This window comes from Haemorhous mexicanus, chromosome 29 (assembly GCF_027477595.1).
Source record: "Haemorhous mexicanus isolate bHaeMex1 chromosome 29, bHaeMex1.pri, whole genome shotgun sequence".
Taxonomy (NCBI): Eukaryota; Metazoa; Chordata; class Aves; order Passeriformes; family Fringillidae; genus Haemorhous; species Haemorhous mexicanus.
Genome location: NC_082369.1, coordinates 4,904,396 through 4,930,652, shown reverse-complemented (window position 1 = coordinate 4,930,652; position 26,257 = coordinate 4,904,396). Strand labels below are relative to the sequence as shown.

Here is a 26,257-nt window from a genome sequence, read left to right as displayed (position 1 = left end):
TCAGGCCCAGAATCATAAAAATCTTTCCCTAACAAGTCCTGACAGGGCCAGCTGGAACCTGGTTCAAGTGGAGCCAGGGCAAAATCCTCCCCTGCTCTTGAGAGAGACACTCCCCTGAGAGAGAAACCCCAACAGCTCCCCAGGAGCCACCCCAAAACCTGCTGCTCCCCCACCCCGATGCCAAGAGAGACACAACCCCCAAAGGGCACTTCCAGCTCATCCCAGACAGCTGCTGGAAGAAGCAGATTTGCCTTTCAAGGCACCAGGATTTATCTGCAGCTTCCCCAGGTGCCGGCAGTGCCCTGGCAGCTTCAAGTCTGGTCTGTGAGTGCCACCTACAGGGATCCCCTGTGCCCCAGCTCCTGGTGTGCCCCGACCCCACTGCCCCCCAGAACCCCACCAGAAACGAGGGGAAATCGTGGAGCAAACAAAACCCTCTCGGTTCCTTGGCTGCTCCAGGACACGAGCTGCCAGGACATGGGGACACGGGCAGGGTGGCAGAGGGGGGACAGGGGGAACGTGGCTTCTGTTTTCTCAGTGCCACTGATCCACACAGCCGGATGAGAAGCAGGTGTGAGTCAGGGAACGCCCTCGGGTTTGTTCTGGAATGAATTCCTTGCAGGGAGGAGCCAGGACATTCCCATTTCAGCCCGGAGGGGACTCAGAGGAGATTCCCCGAGGGGCAGCTCTGATCTCTGCTCTCTGGGACAAGGGGCAGGAGCTGAGGGAAGGGCTGGAGCCGAGTCAGGGGAGGTTTAGGGTTGGATATTAGGAAAAGATTCTTTCCCCCGAGGGTGCTGGGGCTCTGCCCAGGCTCCCCAGGGAATGGTCCCAGCCCCAAGGCTGCCAGAGCTCCAGGAGCAGTTTGGAAGAATTCCAGTTTGGACACTGCTCTCAGGAATGCACAGGTTGGGATTGTTGGGGTGTCTGTGCACCCCATCGAGGTGGACTCGATGATCCCTGTGGGTCCCTTCCAACTCAGGAGATTCCATGATTCTATGATCCAGGGAACAGCATCTCCTTCCTCACTTCCAAATAAGCAAAATGGAACTTGGTTCTGCTCTGTGGAGAGGCTGGAATTGGCCTCACAGGGGCTTTATTTGGTCCTCTGTACAATAAAAAGGATTAATGTGAGAACAGGGAGAAAGGAGGAAACTTCAGAAAACTGAAACCAACCCAGAGATGACTGGAGAATCATGCAGTCACTGAATGGTTTGAAAAGGACCTTAAATCTCACCTCATTCTACCCCTGCCATGGACAGGGACACCTTCCACAGACCACGTTGTTCCAAGTTCAATCCAGCCTGGGCTTGGACACTTCCAGACAGGACACAAGGTGAGCAGCAGCCCTGGGAGCACAGGGTCACTGCCCTGTGAGCAGGAGCAAGCCAGGGGGAAAACCCTAAGGACCCCATAAACCCATGAGCTCACCACAGCAGCCTCATCCCACGGGCTCAGCAGCCCATGCACACAGCAGGGAGGGATGGTTGGGCTGGAATGCTTTATTCCAGTGGTTCCAGGTACAAGGGAGGGGATGCTGCAATGACAAGAAAACCATGGATCAATACCATGGCCAGTGGCTGTTTAAAGACAGATCAGCAGTTCCAGGAGGGCAAAACACAAGCTGCTCCTTGGGGAGTTCAGACAACAATGTACTCAAGTGCTGTTTATTGACTCGCACCACAGGCACAGAACCTCTCAGGGCTGCAGGTCCCATCCCAGGCACAGAACAAAACCACCAGAGCTGATCTCACCCCGCTCCCATGGATCCCATTAACCCTGCAGACGGCCCAGTAGGTTTGGGCAGGCCAGTATCAGCAGCAGAGCATCCCAAAAAGCCTCCTAGATAAGAGGGATTGTGTAAACTTTGGAAAATTGGCTTTGGCTTAATTCAGAGCAGACTGTTGTAGTCAGTCACAATGAACAACGGTGGTGACTGTAACAGGTCATGGTCCATTGGCTCCTTTTGGTGGGATGAGCAGGAATCCTGCAGACCAACAGGCACATGGAACCTCCACCAACACCCTGATTCATCCAGGAGAAAGTGCAGCAGTGGCTGCTGAGGCCTCAGCCTGCCCAGGGCCAGGCACGGGTGGGTCCATTTGCATTCCTGCATTTAGTCTGAAAAACTGCAACTGGAAAGCTACTGGAAGATCCAACTGGGGCAAAGAGACCTAAAACAAGGGTATAAAATCCACATGGAGGAACTGGAAGAGTGATGGAAGGAACACCTGAACTGCTCCTTTGTGGAAATGTCACGTGAGGTGTTCAAAGTTGCTGTTATTTGCAGGATCTACCCCAAAACCCCCTGCCCTGGCCTGGCACTGCTCACACAGCAGAAGTGCCAGATCCAGCTGATTCTTCCTGGAGAAATGGGATCAGGCTGAGCACCCAGGAGTCTTAGATCTGTCACTTGGTCTTCTCTTCTTAAAAAGGGTCTCCAAGGACTCAGAGCAGAGCAGGGATGGAATGTCATGGCCTGCAAAGGGCAAACCCAGACGCCAACTGCTGCTGAGGGGCAGGATGGAAGTGGAAACAGCTTCAAGACAGCTCCAACCTGTCTTCAGCCCAAGACCAGGACAAGTGACAGCCCCACAAGCACCTTTGTACCCTGCACCCTTTAAAGGTGGCCAGCAAGACTCTGAAGACATGGAAGTGGTGTAGAAATTCCAGGCTGGCACCTCAATTTCCTTCCCTGGTACCTACACAGCACAGCCCAGGAACCTCATCACTTGCTCCACACCTTTCCCTGCTCAAACACAAACATCTGTTCCAGCCAAAATTAATTCCAGCAGAATTATTTTCAAGGCAATACCTACTGCTTGAGGTTCCCTCTGATCTGAATAATTTAACATTAAACAAATGCTACACTCCTGTGAGGTGAGGAAACTTGAGAATTGCAAACCCCACCTGCCCAACAAGAGGGGAGCCTAAGGAATGCTCAGGGGCATCACTCCAGGAAAAGGAAGGATGAGGAATGTGTTGGTCAAACACTGAGCATGGCAGTGGATTGGGACAGTCGGGCTTCAACAGCACAAGGAACAACTTTTCAGAGGGAATAAAAGAGCCAGGGAATTACCAGCACGTACAGCCCTGCAGGATGAAGAAAGATCCTCACAGAGCTCAAATCATCCCCAGGGAAGTGCAGCAGGGTGGAGCCATCCCAGCAATTCCCACATGGAACTGCTCCCATCTGCAGCAGCCACAAAGCAGGGAACACCCAAAATAGGTGTGAAAGGATCCAAACGACAGGAAAACAGGGCACATGCAAGCACTGTGTGCACATGGCAATGTTATTAAAAAAATATATATGTATGTATTTTAAAATCCTTTGTGCACATGAGACACAGAGCTGCCACGGGGGTGGGATTTCTCCAGGAAACCTCACCTGTCCTGAACAGACAAACGTGGCTGCCTGCACAGGATCACAGCACTCCCTCAGCTACCTCGGGAGATTCTGCAGCACCTGCCAGCCCCCAGCCTCCCCCTGATCAGCACATCCCTGTCCCTTCTCCAAGAGTCACCGGTGCCCCTGATCCACAGGGGATTTGCAAGCCAAAGGAAAGGAGCCAGACATTCCAAAGATTCACCCTAAAGGTAAATATCCTCATTTTTCACCCCAAAGCTGCCACAGGGACCTTCCCTGCCTGCAGGGCAAATCCCTCGGGTTCTCCAAACAAAGGCACTACCAGCTTGGGGGGAAGTGGGATTTAAGGATGTGCTGCCCGTTTCCAAGGAAAGGCCATAGACAGAAGGACTTGGAGAGCAGTTTTCACCGATTTAGCAGCAAATCCACCCAACAACCACCTCCTGACACATTCACCTTTGGTCCTACACAATCAGATCCAAAATATCCATGTAACAATGGGCTGCAGGAAAGATGTCAGCTGAGAACCAGCCAAGGGAATGAAACTCCAGGGTCCTTGAGAGGAGAGAATTCATCCAGGGTCGCCCTGAATCACAGTAAAGAGGGGTTGGGGTCCCCCTTTTCCAGTCATCAGCTGCTCCAAGACACTCCCTGGCTCGCATCTGGCTCTTCCTCGGGTATCACAAAATCCAGAGCTTGGCAGATGTCACGCGTGTCCCTGGTGAACTCACACCTGGGGCTGGGCAGAGTCCAGGAATTCCCAGCTCTTTTGGAGAAAGATTCCTTTGGGTTGTGGCCCCTTTCATTCGTTAACACGTCTGTAAACCCGTGAGTGACCTGGATTGTCCCAGTAATTGCCAATCCTGCAAAATGTAACTCGTTTAACTCCTTCCCAAAGCTGCTGTGTCTGAACTGTCACCCTCCCACCCCCGTTTGTGTAACAGAGCCAGAGCTCCTGCAGCTCCTCCCAGAAGCTGATTACAGAGACACTTCCCAAAGAAGTAACCTGATATTGCATGAAGGAAAGAGGATCAGCCTGGAGAAGGAATCCGATGCTTCCAGGGCAAGGAGAGAGGGATATGAGGCACAGGAGCAGCTCTCGAGCTCAGATTTCAGGTGCTGAAAATCATCCAAGAGCATCTCCTTTACCTCAGCCTTTCCCCGTGCAGTGAACAGCTCCCATCTTTCCCCGGAAATGTCCCCAAGAATGGACGTGAAGAAAACAGGTTTGGTCCCCTCTCCCGTGCCCCAGCTATGGAAGGGCTCAAACTGTTAGTTAAGTCACTGTAAGCAGATATAAAACTTGAGTACTACAGATTCCACTGGGATTGGACCCTCCATCATTCCAGGCAGCCAGTGCCGCTGGTCCCGAGTCATCTGGAAAAAAAAAAGGAGACACCCAAAATCAGGAGGGGCTGAGGTGACATTCCTTGAGATGGCACTCCTCCTCAGCTTAAAACAACCTCCCCAGAAATCAAACTTGTGGGATGTGAACACAATGCTGGGAAAGCAGGAATGGATATCCCTGTGAGACTGGGAGCTTGAACTGTGATGAGACCTGGAAGCAATGCCCAAAATGAAAAAAGAAAACCAAAACAAACCAGGAATTTTGCTGGTAAAACAGGAATGCATATCCTGATGGGACTGGGAGTTTGAACTGTGATATGAGTTGGAAGCAATTCCTAAACTGAAGGGAAAAAACCTAGGAATTTTTGTTTCCCTGTCTAACACAGGGAGGCCCAGACTAGGCACAGGGGCTGCCTCTCCCAACAGCTCCGTGACCCCACAGCAGTGTCCAAATAACCCTGTCAGTGAGACTTTCCTGGGCCAGAAAATGAGGAAAAGTGAGATAAATCCGTGTGCCAACACAGAGACCACACACAGGCGTTTTAATTTATGCAGATCTGGTTGCAGGAGCTGTGCCAGAGCTCCCACAGCTTTGGGAAAGGAGCCTCAGCCCCTTGTGAGGAAAAGAGCAACACAAAAAACACACAAAATGCTCCCTCACCGCCTCAGGTTCCGGCTTTCAAACACGGTGTCCTCGTCACTGTCGAGGGAGCCCAGCTCGATGTTCTCGTCCTGGCTCGACAGCAGCCCGTACTTCTTCCTCTGGGGCTTCTTCAACCTGAAATGAGTTTTGGGCTCGTTTCTGGGGCCCTCGGACCTGGGGCTGAGGGACACGGAGAGCACAGTGAGTGAGCCGCTGTCCCCACCCAGCGGGTGCTTTAGCGGAGAAGGTTTAGCGCTAATTACCTCGGGTAATTAACAGTGTCAGGGATTTACAGCAACGTTTTGGACTCGCTGCCAAAGGGATGCGCCGGGGAAGCAGAGCTCCGGCTGGCAGAGGGAGGGAGGGAGATTCAGGGAAAATGGGCACAAACCCAGGGATTAGGAGCGGAATTGGGGCAGGCAAGGACAGGGGACACTGACGCGCTTCGGAGGGACCCAGGGCAACACCGCGACGGGCAGGGGCACAGCCATGGGGGACAGGGACAACCGGGACAAGCAAGGACACTGCCACAAGCAAGGGGGACTGGGCCCAGGACCAAGACAATCAGGGTGACATCCCCGACCAGGGGGAACCAGGACCAGCAGGGTAGAGAAGCCCCGGAACCGAGACAAGCTGGGACACAGCCCGGGATAACGGGAACAGGAACTAGGACCAGCAGGGACACAGCCCCGGGTCAGGGGACACCAGGATGGCGACAAGAGCAGGAGCGGGACCAGCAGAACACGGATACAGCCCCGCTCGGGTGCCCGTCCCCGCCTTGCACTCACCGGAACGCCCGTAGCATGAAGTAGAAGGCGGCCAGCGCCGACAGAGCGCTCAGCACATAAACGGCGCGCCTCAGCACCGGCAGCCCCGACCCCACCGACAGCCGCGGCCCGGGCTCGTGCTCTGTTCCCGACTGCGTCTCGTTCCGTGTGGCCGCCCGCGGCGGCTCCGTGCTGTTCCCCGGGCTAGGGGCGGCGGCGCGGCCGAGGTGCGGGACGAGGAGGAAGAGGAGGAGGAGGAGGAGGCGCGGCATGGCCGGGCCGGGGCGGCGGAGCGGGAGCGGCGGCCGCAGGAAGGCGCCGGGACGGTGCGCGCGGCGCAGGCCCCGCCCGGGCCCCGCGGAACCGCTCGCGGGTTCCGGGGCTGCGCCGTTCCGGGCCGGCCGTGACCCGCTGACGGAGCCGCCGCGGGGCTCCGACATTTTGCCCTCAGGGTTGTTGTTGTGCCCTCGCAGGCTGCGGCGGGGCCGCCATTTCTCCCTCACTGCAACACCCCGTCCGTCACAGACGCCATTTTCCGCTCAGGGTCATTCTTCCTCTCTCAGGGCTGCCACTGCCCTTTCAGGATTCTCATTCCTCCCTCAGAGCCGCCATTTCCCCCTCAGGCTTGTCCCTCCTCCGTCAAAGCCACCATTTCCCCAAAGGTTCATAATTTCTCCCTCAGTGTCGCCACTTCCCCGTCAGATCAGGACCTTCTCCCCCAGAGCCGCCATTTCCCCCTCAGGGTTCTCCTTCTCCCTTCAGGGCGGCCATTCCCGCCCCACGGTGAACACAGCTGGAAACAGGAGCATTTTGAGCATTTCAAGAATTTCTATCCCCCCCCTTTTCCCTCTGCAGACACTTCCGGCTGAGCAGGGTTCAGTCACCGCCCTTCAGCCCTGCTCCACTTCCCCATTTTTCCTCAGGGAATGGCTCAAGCTGCCTGGACACACAGGGCTTACTTTAAAAAAAAGGGCATTTTGGTTAAAACTGGGTCACCCGAGCTCAAGTCAGACCCTCAGCACCCAGACACCTTCCCGATGACGCCACTGGGTTCCACATCCAGCCCCTGGCTCCAGCGATTCCATCACCCATCCCAGCAAGACATCATTAACTCAATGCCATAATTAGCAATGCCAAAAATAACATCACCTTCAACCAGGCTATTTTTGCACATGTTCATTATTTCTGCCTGTGTCTAAGCATCCTATTTAGGAAGGTCTTACAAAGCATTATTTGTAAGTATTTTCAGCCTGAATTCATTTAAGCCTCACCTGACTGCATTTTTATCAGCAAAGACTTCACACACTCCTCAGCCTTCATTATATTTAATATCCTCCTGCATTAACATGCAAAAATCCTCACTGGTGAATTGCTCAATACAACCCCCAGAAGAAGTGTGTCATGGCTGATTGCTTTTTTTAAATGCTGTTCACTTAGATAATTCGAAAAAGGTTAAAGGAGGAAAAGTAGGTTTTGTGAAGTGAGCTCACTAATCCCCTCCTGCAGGCAGGAATGTCTGGAGACTTGTATCAGTGGAAAATGGGGAACTGATGGCTCTTGGGCAGCAAGTCCTCAGGGCTCCTGAATGAGCCCATCACCAAATTCTGAGTTTTATCAGTTTAAAACAAATGGGGAGAAAAGGGCAGGATGAAGCAATCAGCTCTTCTTTAACACAAATCAAAGGGCAGGAGCAGCTGAGATCATCAAAAACTCTCACTGCTCTCACCCTGCAATCTGCTGCCAGGAACACATTCAGAGTGTCAGCCTCTCCTAACATTATATTAATCCTCCTCATCACTGAGCTGCCACATTTTTGGGATTTAACCCACAACAAGACCTCATTTTCCATGAGGATCACAGATCAACCTGCTTGGAGCAGAGCGTGTTCACCTCCAAGCACCACAGCTGTGATTTGCTCTGTGCTCTGAACTGTGCTGTGCACAGGACAAATACTTTTGCCAAAAACATTTGTTTCCCACAAAAAGTATCACAGAGATTTTTTTTTTCCACATTTCAGTGTTTTATTCTGTCTTCATTGATTTGGTTAATGTAAAAATGAACACCACCACTGCTCTGAGCTCTTCATCTCCACAGTCCACCAGTGTCTGTCCTTCTGTCTTCTCTGACGTGTCTCAGTGCTGAAATGAAATGGACACAAGAGAATTGGAAGGTGGATAAAAATACAGGAATGGAACAGTTACTTAGAGCTCAGGGCTACAGAACAGGGACACAGCCTAAGTAAAATAAAAACCTCAGGAAAGGGATGTTACCTGGTTGTCAAACTTGCTCTACAGCATCCCTGGAACGCAGCTCTGGTCGCTCAGGATCCGCTGGGCCTCCGAGGCGTGTGCCGGGTCCCTTCAGCCTGCTAAAGCAGAGAGGCATTAACAAGAGCCCAGGGCAGAGGCTGCTCTTGCCCCCAACCTCCCCACACAGCTCACAGCGCACGAGGGTCTCACAAGCCATCGCTGAACCCATCACACCACAAAGCACAGTCTGGGAAAACTGTTCCGGGCCGGCTGCTGCCCGTGCTCAGCCAGCCCATGGATTGGATCCCCTAAGCAGAGAGTTAACACTTGGACATGGCTGCTTAGGAAGTGTGGGCCATGGGAAAAAGTTAATGGCAACAAGTAGGATGGCAAAGAAAGCTACAATTAAAGTGAGCAACTTAATGAAGTCTAGGAAGAGTCTCAATAGATGAACACATATCGAGTCAGGGAGTTCGTTCCAATCTTGCTTCCGTACCTACAGCAAGACACGGCTGCATGCCCAACTCTGATCTGTGGAACTCAAGGTGTGCCACAAGCCAAAGGTTGCATACGGCATGGGTTAACGTTTTTCCAGCAGCTGACCAAAATTGTCAAAAGGAATATTTCACAGGTACATTAGACTTTCAAATGAGCTCTCAACAAGAGGAAGGATGCGGACATGAGCAAAAGGAGTTACCTCGAATTACAGGACTATTTCCACATATGAACTAGCCAAGAGAGCAGCTCTCGTCTCAGAGGTTTCTGTTGGAGGCACAACACTTCTTTTCTCCAAGGACACTGCAGTTTCCATTTGCTAGCAAAGAATTCTTAGAACTTGTAAGCAATGACACAGCTAAGCTAAGCCCGGCATTCCCCTACATCGCACACGCGCTCGGCACGCAGGGAACAGCCCAGGGACTACAGCACTCGGCTCTTCTCTACAGCTTCCCAGTGTAGCCTACAGCAGCTTTGGAGCAAACATCCATTATCCTTCCTAGCATTCCAACTGCACTTCACTCCTAGCAGGCCCTCAGGTTTGTACTTCCAGCCTCTACAGACAAGTTTTGACTACGTTATGTGAAATTTCTTGGCCAATTCAGATGTCAAGACCGATTTTAGGATTAAAATTCCAGCGCCCGGGCAATCGTCCGGCCAGCTCTGCCACTGTCCCTAATCTCCTCCTCTCGCTCCCAAGACTGTTCTTCGTCTCCAAGGGTTGTGTTGTGCAATGAAATGTAAATGTCAGGAGCAGAGTTCATTTCAGACGGTCTTTTAATAGGCTTCGTAAAGCCAAAGAAAACTGTATACAGGAATCCTTTACCACTTCAAATACAACAGCAATGGAATATGCATATTTCTTCCAGTAAAAAAGGACAATATAAATAAACATTTTCAAGAACCTCTTTATGGTAAGTTTGCAAGTCTAGTTCTGGGTCATTTACATCATTACAACAGTAAAAATACCGTTATGCGGGTTGAACATACAAGCACGTTTCTCTTTAGATATATCAAGGTGGTTTGCCTTCCAACGGAACCCAAGCTGCATTCCTACCTTGCTACACTAAAGGAATGTTACAAAAGACGAAGGTAATGCACTTGAAAAAAAAAAAAAAAGAAGAAAAAAAGTCCACAGCTTGTTCAGCTTCTAGTGAACATTGGTACAAGGTCCTTGCTAGCTCAAAAGAAACTGAATTGGGGCCCCAACTTAAAAAAAAACCAACCAAAAACGAACACCTTGGCTCATTTATGGAGGATAAAATAAAATCAGAAGTGCTTTCAAAAAAGATTAAAACCACTTGAAAGCAGAGCTTTCTCCAAGACAGTCTAATTAGACAGTCTCGTCTCAGAAGCTGCCAGGCTGTGTATGACAAGATCAGAACTGATAATACTACAAAAGTGAAAATACAAGTAGATGTACTACACAATAACCATTTCAGCGAAGCTCCAAAAATCTTTATAAATACAGCCATTGGAAGGACGATCTTGAGTCAGGAAGGATTTTTACTCGTTGTGTGTAGCTGAGGACAAGAAGCAGGCACAATTGTAAAGGCACTGAAGCAAAGACAAGTTCCAGCATTTCACTCCCTTTGCATTATTCCAAGGCTACGGCTACTTGGCTACTGAGATCCCCCACCCGCGGGTCAGTGCCTTAGGGCAGCCGAGTTTGGGCTCCAGGAACACCTTTTTTTTTTTTTTTTAACACTTGCTTTGCCTTAGATCCGAGCAACTCCTGCACATGCATTAAATTAGAATCTCCCGGCACCACCACGTCCACAGCCTGAGCCTGCCCCAGCTGCAGGCTCAGGCTCAGCAGGTTCAGAGCTCCTACAGCACACAGACTCAGCGCTCCCGCTCGAAGCAGGACTTACCGTAACTGTCGTAGCTGTCTCTGTAGGAGCCTCCTGAGTTCCTGTCTCCATAGCCACCTTGACTCCTGCAGGACAAACAGAACTTGCTTTATACAGCTGCTCAACTCCTCCTCTGCTGGTTTGAGCTCCACCACAGCTTCCCCACGATCCCCGGTGCTGGCAGAGCCCTTACCTGCTATTATAGTAGTCTCTGGAGCCGTTATAGCCTCCACTTCTGGAATCGAATCTGCTGCCGCCATAGCCTCTGTCTCCACCTCCTTGGAAATACATGGAAATGAGGTTTTTTTTAACCAGTCTGACAAGTGACATCCCCTTTCCAGACATTATGACTGACCCCCCACGCACTCACCTCTGGAGAAGCCACGGCCCCGGCCTCGGCCCCCGCGGAAGAAGCCCCGGCCCCCCGAGGACCCCCCTCTGTAGCCACGGGATCTGTTCTCTGAGGACTTCCCAGCTTGGTCAACTCGGATCTGACGCCCATCTACAGACTAAAACACAACCACAGTTAGCCAAATTGAAATAATTAAATAGAAAGGACATGTAGAACGAGTTGCATGCGTTCTTAGTTGGCTGAGCAGTGCCAGGACTCGCTGCTTGTGAAATAAATAAATGGCTCTTTCATGCCACAATTAAATCAAGTAGGCAGAAAAACTGATATATTAAGGAATATTATAGTATTATATATTATATACAATAATGCCTATAAAGTCGTACCTCAATCATCTAGATTCCATAATAGAAATTGAAGGTTTTATTTCTAGTATATGTATATACTCTTATACATATTCTAGTATATGTATATATTCTTTTACGTATTAATTCATACAGCCAGACTTTTTACAACCATCTCATCTCATCTCATGTAAGATACTGGAATTTATCTGTTTTTCACACAGCCTAAACAGCAGCACACCTCTAATTCTCTTCCTCCACTATGGGAAATAAAGAATCAACTCCCAGGCCTCCTCACCTTTCCATTCATGGCCATCATTGCATCTTTTGCATCATCGATATTTTCGAAAGTAACAAAGCCAAAACCTCTGGATCTCTGAGTCTCTCTGTCTTTCACCACCACGACTGTGAAAAGGAGAGGAATAAAAACCCATCAGCGCCAAGGAAATTAAACAGACTTAGGGAAACTATCGCATAGCGGCTCTACAGTCTCACCTTCAGAAATCTGTCCGTATTTAGAGAAGACTTGCTCCAATGACTGCTCATTGGTGTCGAAACTGAGCCCGCCGACAAAGAGCTTTCCCTCATCTGATGCCATTCTGACCTGCCAAACCAACAGAACCGAGTCAGCGACTCACAGAATCCCCGCGAGGCCTGAAACATTAAATCCTTCTAACACCACCTATAACAACACCAATGTGATCTCACACTCTCGAAAGCCCTATGCACCCCTGAGCCCACACCTTATGTGTTCCTGCAGTCTTACAAGGGGTTTCCCTCAGGGTGGGTGGGAGCGAGAGCCCCACTAGGGCTCCGCAAGGCTCAAGGCCAAGAGTAGGGGATCAGCATCGGGGCCGGGCCCCGGCAGAACCCGCGGCCGGGTTCGGTCCCGCCAACCCCCGGTGGGACCCCCGGGTCGGCCCCCGCCCCTTCGCGCCCAGCGCGCATGCGCGTCCCGCATCGCCCCCTACCGGCCCTCCCTGGGCAGCGCCGCCCGCAGCCCCCTCCCTCCCGCCCGCCATTTTGCACGGCCGAGGCCCGTCGCCATTTTGTTTCCGCGCACGCCTTTCCCCCCGCCGCGGCCCCTTCCCCCATACGGCCCAGACCGGCCCGCTCCGCCGCGCTCCCCGTGCCTGCAGAGGGCACCGATCGGCGGGTCGGGAGCTGCGGCCCAGCCTCCCGCGGAACCCGGCCCTCTGCCCCTGGAACACGGCTCCGCTCACTGCGGACAACCCGGCCCGGTGCGGTCGCGGCCGCCCCGCGCGACTGCGCTCACCGATGCCCGGGCGGTGCGAGGTCCACACAACACTTCAAAGCTTCAGCGAAATGTACGGCGAGCCTGGCGGGGCGGCGCCTTATAAACGCCCGCGCCTCATCCCGCCTATCTTATGAATATGCAGATTAACCCCGCTGCAAGGAGGGGCGACACGTCACCAAAGCGCTGCCGCCGCTGCACCACCTGATTGGCCGGTATATCATTAATATTAATGAAGCATGGCGGGGGCGAAGGTAGGGGCGCGCAAACAAAACCACAGCGTAGCCCCGCCCCCTCCACCCACGCGGAGGCGGGGCGCGATGGACGGCGCCCATTGGCTGCGTGCGCGGAGGCGGGCGGGAGCGCCCCTGTGAGAGGGAAGGAAGTGGAGGTTGCTGATTGGCCGAGGGGCGTGGCCGCCCCGCCCCTCTGGCGAAGGGGGCGTGTCCAGGCTGGCCCAGTTTCGCGCCCTTCTCGCACTGCGGCGGCGGCCACAGACAAAGGGCCGCCTCAGGGGCCGCCGCCATCTTTGGCGCCGAGCGCTGCCCCGGGCCGGGCTCCGGCGGCTCCTCCCGCTGCGGCCCGTCCGGTCACCGCCCCGCTGAGGAAGCCCGTCCTGTCCCCGCGAACTGGTCCCCGCGGCGGCCGCCCTCCTCTCTGTGCCGTGGGGAATGATCCTTCCTTCCAGTGTTGTCCAACATGCACTTGGGAGATGATGGTGAGAAGTAGTCAAAGCAACAAAGTTTTCTTCAGAAATAAAGGCCTTTGCTCAACCTGTTTTGCCAAAGATTGAAATCTTTAAAAGCACATCCTGAGGTTTGACAAAGGTGAGAATTTCTTCAGCAGTAAAAGCTTTGTATTGAAAGTGAAAACTGGCAAAGCCAAAGACGTGTCTCATTGAGATCCTACACAGCTTTGATAGGCCTCAAAATAAAAATGGTCAGTGTTTCATACAATAATTACAATCTCATGTAGAAAAGTGTTTGGAAACACTGGAGAGGAAGAGATGCACGTGAATAAATAGATTGGAGAGGAGGAGATGCTCGGGAGGGAATAGCAGTGTGCAGAAAAGGGGAAGGAAACATGGCAAGGACAGGGTTGTGCTGCCACCATGTGTGTCCTGTGTCCAAGGACAGGGCTGGCCACACCAGGGGTCACTCTGTCTGTGTGTCCTGTGTCCAAGGACAGGGCTGGACACACCAGGGGTCACTCTGTGTGTCCCCTGTCCCAGGCAGGAGCAGACACCTTTGCTTTCCCTCCAGAAACTCTTTGTAATTCACTCTGCACTTTGCAGACGGAGTTTGCACCTTCCTTCCTTCCTTCCTTCCTTCCTTCCTTCCTTCCTTCCTTCCTTCCTTCCTTCCTTCCTTCCTTCCTTCCTTCCTTCCTTCCTTCCTTCCTTCCTTCCTTCCTTCCTTCCTTCCTTCCTTCCTTCCTTCCTTCCTTCCTTCCTTCCTTCCTTCCTTCCTTCCTCCCTTCCTCCCTCCCTCCCTCCCTCCCTTCCTCCCTTCCTTCCCTTCCTTCCCTTCCTTCCCTTCCTTCCTTCCTCCCTTCCTTCCCTCCTTCCTCCCTCCCTCCCAGTATGTCCAGTCTGAGCCAGGCTGCACAGAAGAAAATCACTGGAGTACAGATTGGTGACCGATTTCCAAAGCAGGCACTGAGACTGAGGAAAAACAAACCACAGGGAGATGCAAAGAAACCTGCCCATGATTGCTCTGTTGAGCAGTGATCACCCATTCCCTGCCTCCCAGGGCATGGAAATCAGGCTTTTCCTCCCTGATTTGTTGTGATCCCTTTGGGATCTTCAAGAAAAGGGCAGTTTGTACATGGGTAATACAGTAATTACGAAACCCAGGGGCACCACATCTGTGGTTTTTCTGAGTTCACAGGGTCACAGAATGCTGCCACCAAAGTGCTCAAAAGCACATAAAAACCCCAATATTGATGACACACCAGGCCAATATTATTATTTTCCTACCATGAAAAAATGTACTCACTTTCCTAGGCCTGGAGGAGGGAGCAGACATGTCTGCTGTTACTGCAAATTGATTTTTGCCCTTCAAGAGAGGAAAAGATTCCATCCCTGCAATCACAGGCACAGCATTTTGATTAAATTAGAGACCCATTAACGTGAGCGTTTCTGGTCTGTGATGAGGGTGGATAAAGTGACCTTGATGCACAGAGCCATTTTCCAGCCTGAGATGCTGGACAGCCAACGCCAACCCTGCTGCAAACCTTGAGGGACAAACAAACACTGGGATTTATTGGGATTTGACTCCACACAAAGCCAGGCAGGTCGGGTGTTGTGAAAATAGCACACAGAACCTTTGCTGCTTCAGGGGAATTTGAGTCCCAGGGCTGCTGGGAGCAGAGGAGCTCCTGTGAAAGGGAATGGTGAGCACAGCCTTGCTTGGTTGTGTCCCAAAAGTGTGATTTCTGTCTCCCTGGGGTGTGTTGATGCCTTTGCTTTGACAGTGAGAGTCACCAGTGACACAAGGTGAGAGCTGGGCCAAATGGACACTGTGTGCTGCTGCCAGGAGGGTTCAGTGCTCCAGATCACTCCTGACTCAGGGCATCAGACATGGCATCAGCTGTGGATTTGACAATCTTCGTGGATATTCCATGATCAGGCTGCACACAGGGGCTGCCACTGTGTCACCAGCCCAAGGGGCTCAGGGACATCGCTGCATGTCCCACAGGCTGGGCTCTGGCTGGAAGCAGTGCTGGGAGCAGCCAGCCAGGCAGCTCACCTGGCAGGTTGCTCCAGTCATTAGGGCAGTTAATTAAGCACTGAAACAGCCCAGGATTCACCTCCTGCAGCAGAAGGGACCCAGCCAGGGGTCCCAAACAGGCAACACCACATAGGAGACGCAGAGTTCACTCCTGTGTGAGTTCCAGACCTGAGCACCCGTGGGCGTTTTCCCTGGCTGAGCCCTAATTTTGATCACCTGGACTTGGCTGTGAGCAGGGCTGTGGCTCTAGTGACCCAATTTGGCAAAAGTGCCAGCACTTCCTTAGGGAGTGCAAATATCCGCTCTGGAGCGGAGCTGTTTGTGTGCACAGGTGCAGCCATGGGAAATGGTGAGTCACCAGAGGCTGGAGGGACCTCAGGGATCACCTGGAGCTGATTCAAGCAATCCCTCCACACGACTGATGTTTTTATCACCTATTTTTTAAAGCTTCCAAGGGCAGAGGTTGCAGGACCGAACATCCTGCTAATGCAAATCTGATTTCCTGGAAGTTCTGCCTGTCCAGCAGCACAGCAGGGATAGTGCCACATGGAAATGCCGTGGGGGAGCAGTGATAGGAGGAGTCCTGCCTTCACCCTGTGCCATTCCCACACCAACATGAGCCTCTCTCCTGCCTCCAGCACATCCTGCACCCAGACAGCTCCTTCCACAGTACCACGGGCTTCTCTGGGGGTCCCCACCTTTCCCAGTCCTACACTCATGGCCCAGGGCACAGGGAATTGCCCAGAGCTGTGCAGCAGCTGAGCCCAAACCTGCTTGGCAGCCCCGGCACCTTGTGGGGAGCCAAGGGCAGCCCCCGCCCCGGGCACTGCTCTGATGAGGTTCCCAAATCACCGAGCAGCTCCTCCGGTGCTGCCGCCGCGGGCCAGGGCTGGGGACGGGAGTGCTCGGGGGAGGAGAGGACGGGGCAGTGGGTGCCACATCTCCTCCTCTGCTGCTGTGCCTTACCCGGGGCTGGCAGGGAACAAAGCCCTCCCGGCAGCCCCCCTTCCCCCCGCCCGCTCGCGTTCCTGCTCCTGAGCCTCGCAAAGCCCCTGGGACCGTCCTCCTGCTCCCAGGCACAGCGCTGGGGGAGCTCTGCACGCCCCAGCACATCCTGCAGGGCGCAAGAGCCGCCTCCTCTGCCTTTGTTTTTGCTGGGATTGCAGGAAAGGAGGGAATGCGAGGCCAGGCTGAAGCAGAGCTCATCCCCGGGCCTCCACCCCATCCAACACCAAGCCTTTGGCTCCTTTCTGGTTTTCCCTGCAAGATCATCTTATACCAGGAGCAGGGAGGTGCCACAGGGAAGGCACACGGAGTCTTCCCAGCACGGGAGGCCTCAGTGTCCCCAGCACAGGGACATGAGAGCCCTTGCTGTCCCCACCGTGTCTGGCCCATGGCAGCCTTGGACCTGCGAGCAAACACCAAACCAGGGCTGGATTAGGGAACTGGCAGCCCCAAAGCGCCCCAGGGAAAAGAATATTCCCTTCTCCCTTACTACTGTCCCCGAGGGAGTTGCTCATCCAGCTTTGCAGTTGGAAAGAAAAGCCCTGACGCAATCCCGCCGTTGCCATGGTGAGGAGCGCGGCCGCTGCGCTTCCCTGTGACCGAGATTTACCGGGTTGTAGGACAAAGCCACCGGGAGCAGGGGGGGACCGGATCGGCAGGGATCAGATCTGTAGCGAGCAGGGGGAACAGATCCACGGAGAGCAGAAGGACTGGATCCACAGGGAGCAGGAGGATCGGATCCACAAAGAGCAGAATGACTGGATCCATAGGGAGCAACGGGATGGGATCCACAACAAAAAGGTGCAAGAGATCAGGGCTGGCACAAGTTGTCCTGAGGTGACAGGGGGTTCACAGCAGTGTGAGGAAATCCAAACTGGAGTATTAGGAAATGAGCTGAGGTCTGGGGGGGATTTAGAATCATTGGTGCACCCAGCTGGAGTCTGGAGGAATTCAGAGCTGGGAATGCCAGTGCACCCCGATTGAGGTCAGGGGGGATTCAGGGTTGGGAATGCCGGGGCACCCCAGCTGAGGTGAGGAAGATGGTGAAAATAAGCATGTGGTAACCATGGCAACCATGTAACTGCCTTGGCGCTGAGCAGCAGCTTTATCAGGGCTGGTGCTTCCCAGCCAGATTATGGAAAACCAAATCTTGTGTGTCAGGCTGTCCCTACCTGCTCAAACACAGCCAAATTTAGAAATAACTGCACCCAATGTCTCCAGCAGCAGCCTCATGACCCCTCACAAGTCACACTAAGGCGTTACTGTGGGATTTTTGCCCTTTTCCTCCAGCGCTCCCAGCTCACCAGCACAACATTCCAGCCACTGTCACACATGAATGCTTTTCCAACATAAACCCTTCACCTCCCAGCCCTGCCACACCGGAGAGCCCGGCCATGCCACGGGCAACGTGGTTCAGGGCAGCAGCACCAGCCACTCACTCCCACAGGATCCAAAACTGCCTGGAAAACCCAGATGGGGGCTACCCAAGCTGCTTCCCCGTGGCTGGCCTCTCTCCCACATCTGCCAGGGTCTCCCTGCACAGAACACAGCTGCTCCGGTGTGGGAAAAGCAGCAGCAGCAGCGACGTGCTGTTTATTGCTCCCACCTTCCCTCCTGTCACCCTCCTGTCTGCATTAAGGACTCAGTTCAGTTATATAAGCGCTCATTAATCATCATCTAAGAGTATTTGCAGCACTGAGTTCTTAAGGGCAGGAGATGCTACCCAAGGACAGGACAAACAGCCTCTGACCGCCTGACACCAGGCGACCTTGCGGGACAGAGGGGTGGGGAGGTGGGAAGGGTTTATCACAGCCTGCAGGGGAAAAGCTGCCAAGAGTTGGGAACATCGTATCCCTCCCCAGCAAGAGGTAAAGTACACACCGAGGGGGGCCAGCCCAGGTGCTGAGGGAAACTGGAGCTTTTCCAGACCCCTTGGGCTCCTCCATACACTCCCTCGGGCACGGTCTCACACCGCAGTTTGCTGCCACGATTTGCGGTAGGGCTGGTGGTCTCACACCCCCTACAATCCCATGCAGGGTAGCTTTTCATCCAGCTCCCTGCACAAGGGTCTCAGGGCTCCCCAGGACCCCCATGTCCTCCCAAGACCCCAGTGTGCCCCCTCTGCTCTTCAGCAGATCGCTGTGTGCTGCTGTTTCCCTGCAAGGGCACGTGAATCACCTTGAGCCCACAGCCATCCCCGAGTCATTTCATTGCCATCGGCACGAGGGGTGGCCCGGCGGAATGAGCCGGCATCTGCGGGAACAGCCGCGATTGCAGAAATCCCTGAACTGCAGCATCAACGTTTTTTCCTGCCCAGAAGGTTCCCGCGCCCTCGCATGAGCTCATCCTGCACCGTCCCCTTTCCGCGCCTCCCGTAACCCAACCTCTCCCAGCCCCGCGCTGCAGAGCAGGAATGAGACACGACAGCCCAGCAGATTCTTGGCTCCCTGGGTCACTCTCTCCCCACGCTGCCTCTCGGGAAGCTCCAAGTCATGCGACTCCTTTTTTTTTCCCCCTCAATGTGGGGAAACGAGTCGGGAAAGTTCCCCCGCTCTCCCCCCTCGCGCTGATCCGAACGGAGGCAGGTAGAGGCAGCGTCTCTGCCTCCAGCAGCACCACACCTGCCCTGGGAGCCGGGCGTTCCACAGGGAAAGGCTGGATCCTGGCACGGCACAGGCTGGTGCCACCCAGCACAGCTGCCCTGAGACAGGGCAGCGACTCCTGGAGCAATGAGCTTTTTGGGGAGGGGGCTTGGCAATGCTCCTGCTAGAGCAGCAAAGACCCCCAGCACCCATTGGGATGAGCTGGAGGGGAGTGGGGGCTGAGCTCCCCAGTGCCACATCCCCGGGGTGGCAGTGCCACACAGACCCGCACCGCTGGAAATCCTCCTCCCACAGCCCCCGAAAGCGGCTCCCAGCAGCCCAGAGCTGTCCCAGAAAGCTGAGCTCCCCCGGCAGCGCTGCCGTGCCGGGAGCTGGACGTGACCTGCTTCCCAACGCAGTGGGATGGAGGATGGGAGGGAGCTGCAGGATCCATGCCAGCCCCACGCCCCGAGAGCAGCGTGAGGGAGCCACCGAGCCACCACCAGCCCTCCCCAGGCTGAGCCCCTTCCCCATGGCTCTGAAAGCCCAGAAAAAGGGGGCTGGTGCATGACCCCATCCCAGCTGGGGGGGGGGGGGCACAGGGTGGAGGGGGATTTCATCTTTAACAGCATCTCAGAGCCCACTCCCCTGCTGTCTCCCCCCAGCCCGGGGGTGGTTCTGGTGTGGGCCGGGGGCTGGCAGAGAGAGCTGCCATTGTTCGGCACCCTGGGGGTCCCTGCCGCAGCGTCCCGGGGGTGCCGGGGTGCCGAGCGCTGCCGTGGCCGTGGCAGCAGAGGGCAGCCACGCTACATGCACCGGTCCTGCCCACACGGCACCGCCGGCCCACGCGTGTGCCACGGCCGCGCTGCACTCGCCGGCAACCCCGTGTCACCCTGTGCCCTGGGGTCCTGCCCGCGTCCCCCCAGCTCCTGGCTGCAAACGGGGCTGATCCTGGTGCCCAGCACCCCCTCAGCACCCCAAAATCCCACCACAGAGCACATCCACAGGGTGGGCTCCCCACGTGGACCCTCAAGTGCAGTGGCCATGGGTGGCCTGGCAGAGGGTGCCCGGGGTCAGGCACTGCCTGCCCAAGCCCCCCTAGCCTCACACAGAGCTCATCCCAGAGTGTGCAGACACCCAGCTGTGCTGGAGGTGCTGGGTGGTCCCAGGGATTCCTTAGTGCATGGCCCCCACCCCACACTCCCCTCGTGCACCAGAGCCCCCTCCTCACAGCAGACCTCCTGCAGCCCCCCCAGTGGGGTCCCACTGCCTGTGTGCTGCAGTCACCAAACAGTGCTGCGTCCCCCAGCCCCTCACATGGCACTGTGCACACGTGTGGACACACCTGCACAGAACACACATGTTCAGGAGCTCACACACAGGTACCTGCACCCCCATCCCCACACAGGGGCTGCTGGGGGATCCTGGGTGTGCGTGGGGTCACCTGCCCGTGTGTGAGACCACAACCAGGGTGTGACAATGCTGGCCAGACCCAGCACTGTGCGGGAAGGATCAGAGGTGGTGGCATTGTGAGGTCCCCCTGTCCCCAAGCAGACCTGGCCCCAAGTGACCCTCTGTAACAGGGTGAATCCCACACTGCCAGTGCCTCAGTTTCCCTCCCAGCACTGCTGCAGGAAGAACCAGACGGTGCCAAGGGCCCCAGAGTGGGGTCCCTGAGCCCCCACAGCCCTGCACATGCATAGCACACATCAGTTCTTGCATGTGTGCATGCACGATCAGCACCGTGCACACACAGCTGGGAAACCCCACACGTGTGCAACCACACACCTGGGAAGTCACATGTGTGCAATGTCACACGTGGACCCAACCAGCCCTCCCCACCCTCACCCTCACCCCCACCCCGCCGTGGGCCTGGGCCCCTCGGCAGCCCCGCACCCGCTGCACCCCATCGCAGCGTCGCCGTGGCAACGCTCCGGATTTATCAATGGAGACGCTGCGGAAACGCTCCGGGGGAGGTGGGAGGGAGGGGTGTTCTGTGGGAGCTGGCGGGGGACACAGACGGACAGACGGATGGCTGGGGGGGCTGGGGCACAGGACGGGCTGTCGCACTTGCGGAGTGATGCACACGCGTGTGTGGGGGTGAGCTGTGCACGCACGTGTGCAAGGGGAACTGCAAACGAGGGTGGCTGAGAACTCTGGTTCTTCCCTGCACACCTTCCCCAAGGTTTTCCCAGCCCCTTGGCAAAGCCCTAGGGGCTGGCAGGGAGCTCTGTGCCCCATGTGGGTGCATGGAGGGGGTCCTGAGGTGAGGCAGTCATTCCCTGCCTGCATTCCTGCCTGATCTCCCATCCTTGTGGCTGCTGACAGCAGCAAGGGACTGAGCCAGCAGCTCTCAGCTCCAAAAGAGTCTAGGGCTGATCCAGGAGGGGAGAACCGTGATCCCAGGGAAGTGGCCAACATGTACCAGGGGTTGTCAGGGCTGAGGGGTTCCCCCTTCCTGGGGAAGTGCTGCTGGTTTCACACGTGGGCCGTGACTCAGGCATCCGACTCGATTCCTGTTCTGTCCCTGACTCAGCGTGTGGCTCCAGGCAGGACACGCTCTTGCCAGCCCCACACACCCGCCATGGGGAAGAGGAAGCAGCTCAGGGACTCTCCAACAACATCCCCAGCCAGAATGTGGGGTCCTCACCCTGTCCCCCCACAGCGAGGCAGGAGCACCCAGGGCACCTGCACTGACCCCCAGCCCTGCAGCCTTCAGCCTCACAGGCTCTCCCTCCTGCATGAGGCACCCAGATGCCGTGGGGATGGGCACAGCTGCCCACACCATACACACAGCAGGGACCTTCCCTGCAGCTCTTCCAGGAAGGGCTGGAGAGGAGGAGATGGGGATGGGACGGCAGGTTCACACCAGCTCAGCACTTTCCCAGCTCTCGCCAGCCCCGTCACACCCGGCTCATCACATGCCTGCTCACACCCACCCCCTGCGCCTGCCCCGGGCACCTGGCCAAACCCACAGCAGAAAGGGTGGAAAAAAATCCAGTAAGCAACTGACCAGCCTCAACACAAAACATTCCCGATGTTCTGAGTGCGTGTGTGCACAAGGTCCCGAGATCACACGGTGCTGGTGGTGGTGGCACAGCTCCACCGAGGATTGGGGACATGATGGACCCTGTGCTGGGGCACAGCATCACTCAAAGCCACACACTGGCTCTGCCCTGGCTTTAGCAGGGCCTGGGGGAAGCACTTTCCATCTGAGAACAGACAGAACTGGCTCAGTGATGGCACCTCCAGGTCAGGGCTGCAGGACCAGGACAAGCCAGAGCTGGGCAGTCAGCTGCCACCCCAGAGCTCACTCTCAGCCCAGTGGGCACATGGCCAAGCTGCAGGATGCCCGGGCAGGCCGGCCATGCCATGAGCTGGGCAGTTGCCTACGGCTGGGTTTTACACCTGCCAGCCCAGGGAGAGGCAGCACAGCCTCAGCCCAGGTGAGCTTGGACCTTGGAAATCCCCAGGTGCCCGCCTGGCCCTGGGCACTGCAGCTCTGGCAGCGAGGGCAAAAGGCAGGTGTTTGGAGTTCCCCTGGATCAGCAGTGTCCATCAGCCCTGCCTTGCATCAGGACCCTGGGGTCTGTCCTGTCCTGCTGGCTGCAGGGCAGGGCTGCCCTGTGCACCTGTGTGTGACACCGCTCACAGCAGCAGCTCCGGGACTGTTCCCGATGCTGTGGGATATCAGTGACTGGGGTGCACCAGCAGCTCTCTGATGCTGGGGCACGGAGGAAGCTGCCAGCACAGCTTCACACGGACTCGCCTGTTTGTTTGTTTAACACATGAGTCATTCCCCGATCACGGTGTCCCCAGTCAAGGCGTCCCCATCCCAGTCCCTGTCCACACCTGCCTGTGCTGACTCACCGCTGGCCATGACCCCCTCACTGTCACCCACCGAGGGGGCTGCAGCCCCTCAGGAACACATGGGGTTTGCTCAGGAAGGCAGTGCTCAGCAGCTCCTGGGGCAGGAGCTGGCGAGGCCCAAGGTTAAGGGGGTTTGGCCGAGGCAGCAGCAGCAGCACCGTGCCAGGTCACAGGTGGTGATGTGGGGGCAGAAGGCCACAGGTAGCGTGGGCACAGTGGGTCAGGGAGAGCTCGGCAGAGCTGGGGTGGCTGCACCAGTCATTGCAAAAGTGAATCTGGTGAGCAGGGCCTGGGAACGGGCAAGCGGGGAGGGGGCAGCTGCTGCACCTTGCTCTGACTCACAGAGGCTGCCCTGCCTGTGCCATGGCACAGCCTTGGGTACTGCGTGGCACCACCAGCACAGCACCCTGGGCATTGCACAGTGCCACTGACCCCCAGGGCAGTGCCCAAGGCACTGCTGGCTCCTGGCACAGCACTCTGGGCATCACATGGCACCACCCTCTGCAGCCACCTGTCCCTGCTCAGGTCCACAGTCCTGCCTGCATGACACTATGGCACCCCAGACCCTTGCCCAGCACTGGGCTGCCAGCCAGAGCAGCTGGGGAGCCCGGTGCCAGCGGTGGCTAAGTGCCAGGGGCAGGTGGAGCTGCAGCCACAGCCCAGATCCACGGCAAACCCAGGGCAGGTGGAGCAGCTCTAGCTCCCCAGGCAGAGAGCAGCCCCCGGGCTGGAGCTCGGGGCAGCGCCTGGCATCGCTGCCCGGGGCTTGCACAGCCGGATCCGCCCCGGACACCCGGGAAACGTGCCCGATCCGGAACCCCACGCCCAGCTGGGGCGGGAATCGGGGCGTGCGCGGTGCCACCCCGAGCCCGGGGCATCCTCCTCCTGCGCGCCCGAAGGCACCGCTTCCAGGGACCCTACGGCCCAGGCAAGGGACATGTGCACCCAGCACGGCCCCGAGCAGCCCCACGGGGACCCCCAGCAGCACCACCCGCGTCCCGCAGGGCCGGCCGAAGGTCCCGCGGGTTCCACGTGGCCGCGCTGGCCGGAGCGGCCGGGGGATGGGGAGCGGCAGGAATCCATCACTGAGTCACGGCTTCCTCTGCGAGCCCGTGAGTCATCCCGGCAGCGCCAGGCGCCCGGCTCCGGCGTGCGGAGCCCGCGACGCGCACACGGCTGCATGTGAGGGCAACCCCCGCGTGTAGGGGGCCCTGCACACCTTCCCCGTCCGTGGGATCGGTGCGAACACACACAGAGACGTGCCCGAGGGCACAAGCACCAACACGTGTGCGCGCACCCGGGGTCTTGGAATGCCCATGTCCTCCACATGCACAAATTCGGGAGAACACGTCTGTGCAAAGCACACACGAGTGCGGCAGTGCGCGGATCCACGCTCAGCCCCACGCTGACCTGGAGCCCTGTCACGTTTGTACATCGGCTCGTGGGCTGGAGCCTGTGGGGGCTGGGGCTCACCTGTGGGGTTGCAGCAGCAGTTTCTCCCGCACCTGAGGCTGTGGCTCCTCAACCTCGAACCTGGAGAGGAGGAAGAGGATGTTGGGAAACTTTGTCCGGCTGCAGATCCCTGCTGTGCCCCTGCTGCATGCCAGAGCTTTCTGCAACCACCCACGCAGAGCCCTGTGCAATAGATGCCCGCAGCACCGCATCTGTCCTCCCCACACAGTTGAATCTGGGGTGCACGGAAGGAGGGCAGCAGGGTCTGCACAACCCCCCCCACACACGCAGCCGTGGGTGCACACATGTGACCTGTACCCACCCTCACATGCAGCGCTGGGACACCCGCACTTTGCCACCTGGCAGTTCGCACCCACAGCTCTCGCACCCACTGGCACTCGCTGTACCCCGCCCCTCTTGGGGGGGTCCCCACCGCTTTGGGGGGGGTGGGGAAATTGCACTCTGCAGAGCCGGAGCTCAGCGCCACAACCAGAGACGGGGGGGTGGGGAGGGGGGGTGGGTGGAGTGGGAATTGGGGGGTGGGGAGGGATCCTCAAGGTTAAGCTGCGCCAAGCCCGGCCCACGATGGAAACCGCCGGGGCCGGGCTCCTGCCCCAGCCCGGGGGAGCGAAGGGGGGCCGCCCCCGCCGACGTGGCAGCCGCTGCCCGAGCCTCGGCGGGGCTGAGCCGGCCGGAGCCCCCCCCCGCCTGCAGCCGAACGAACGAGGGGACCCCCGGGCGCAGCCCCCCGGGCTCCTGTCGCCAGGAACCCCCCCGCACATAGAGAGGCACCCGGACCCCGGCACGGCCCCCGGCCCCTCCAGCGCTCCGGCTGTGCCGTGGGAGCGGGGGGGAGGGGGGGGGGCGGTTGCCACGGTAACGGAGCTCCCCGCGCGCCGGGATGAATGGGCCGGGAGCGCGCGCGATCTATGAATGAACGAGCGGGGCCGGGAGCGCGGAAAGTCCGGGACGGATCGAGGAGCACGGAGCGGAGCCTGGGGCCGGCCCCTCCTCCCGGCCGGGACCGCCAATCTCCCGGAAGCCCCCGCCCGCTCCGAGCCCCTCCGAGCTGCGACCGGAGCTGTGTCGGGAACTCGCGGGGTACCCACGAGTGCTGTCCCGCTCCTTGCCTGGGCATCCGGGCCGGGCTTTGCCGTCGCGGCGGGCAGGGGGCCGGCGGAAACACCCGGCCCGGATTCCCCGAGCGGAGGGGAACGGGGCAGGACCTGACTGTGGCCCCGGCCAGGGCAGCCCCAGACCTTGACGCCCCGGTGGCCGACGGGCTCCAAAGCTGGACCCCACTTCGTGCACCCCTGGCCTGGGTACCCCCAGGGCTGATCCCGGTCATGCGTGGGGGTTGCTGCTGGGACTTCCAAGGGGACCCCAGCTCTGGGATGCCCTGCCGGGCTCTGGAGTACCCACGGCAGAGCGGGCGGGGGGGGGAGGGGTGGGGGAGTCCCTAGGGGAGCCTCGGCTCCTGCGCGTCCTCTCCCTGCAGGGCCCCAGGCCTGCCCAGCCTGCCCTGACCCCTCACCTCCGCCCCTGTAAGCGGTTCCCAGAAGGCAGGATGGGAGGGGGGGCAGGATGGAGGCGGGGAGGGCAGGATGGGGGAGCGGAGCGGAGAGGGCACCGCCTCATCTTCCCAGCAGGGTCTGGGTCAGCCCTGGGTGTCACCGTCCCCCAGGACAGTCCGTTCCCAGCACAAGCCAGGGGCGGGGAGAGGGTGGGGAGGGGGCATTCCTGGGCTGCCTGGGGGCTGAGTCACCCCCGGCCACCGCGGCCACGCGCGCACGCAGAGACACGCCACGGCCACACACACAGCATGTGCACGGAGCAGAACCACGCGCGTGTGGCCGCGTACAGGCACACGCAGCGACGCGAGCGTGCAGATCAACCCAGCGCTTCATGCACCTGGGGGACACAGGAGCGGGCACACGCGGTGACATG

At 57.3% G+C, this 26,257-nt stretch overlaps 2 protein-coding genes across 6 annotated transcripts; both read right to left on the bottom strand.

The window, feature by feature from the left end:
* Window positions 1-1,651: 1,651 nt before the first annotated feature.
* On the bottom strand, window positions 1,652-6,579 carry FAM174C (family with sequence similarity 174 member C). Of its 2 annotated transcripts, XM_059869884.1 has the most exons (3): window positions 6,146-6,579; window positions 5,376-5,492; window positions 1,652-4,744 (listed from the first exon to the last, which is right to left on the bottom strand). In XM_059869884.1, exons 1-3 carry the CDS (start codon window positions 6,562-6,564, stop codon window positions 4,741-4,743), a joined length of 540 nt encoding a protein of 179 aa, XP_059725867.1. In that variant the 5' UTR covers window positions 6,565-6,579; the 3' UTR covers window positions 1,652-4,740. The 2 variants fall into 2 exon arrangements, with proteins under 2 accessions (XP_059725867.1, XP_059725866.1); XM_059869883.1 differs by lacking the exon at window positions 1,652-4,744 and having other exon boundaries at window positions 5,372-5,537.
* Window positions 6,580-8,120: 1,541 nt separating this feature from the next.
* On the bottom strand, window positions 8,121-12,839 carry CIRBP (cold inducible RNA binding protein). Of its 4 annotated transcripts, none has more exons than XM_059869886.1 (8): window positions 12,691-12,839; window positions 11,910-12,018; window positions 11,713-11,819; window positions 11,092-11,230; window positions 10,915-10,999; window positions 10,743-10,807; window positions 8,395-10,391; window positions 8,121-8,262 (listed from the first exon to the last, which is right to left on the bottom strand). In XM_059869886.1, exons 2-7 carry the CDS (start codon window positions 12,010-12,012, stop codon window positions 10,375-10,377), a joined length of 516 nt encoding a protein of 171 aa, XP_059725869.1. In that variant the 5' UTR covers window positions 12,013-12,018; window positions 12,691-12,839; the 3' UTR covers window positions 8,121-8,262; window positions 8,395-10,374. The 4 variants fall into 4 exon arrangements, with proteins under 4 accessions (XP_059725869.1, XP_059725870.1, XP_059725871.1 ...); XM_059869887.1 differs by having other exon boundaries at window positions 8,395-8,492; XM_059869888.1 differs by having other exon boundaries at window positions 8,395-8,489.
* Between the last annotated feature and the right edge of the window lie 13,418 nt (window positions 12,840-26,257).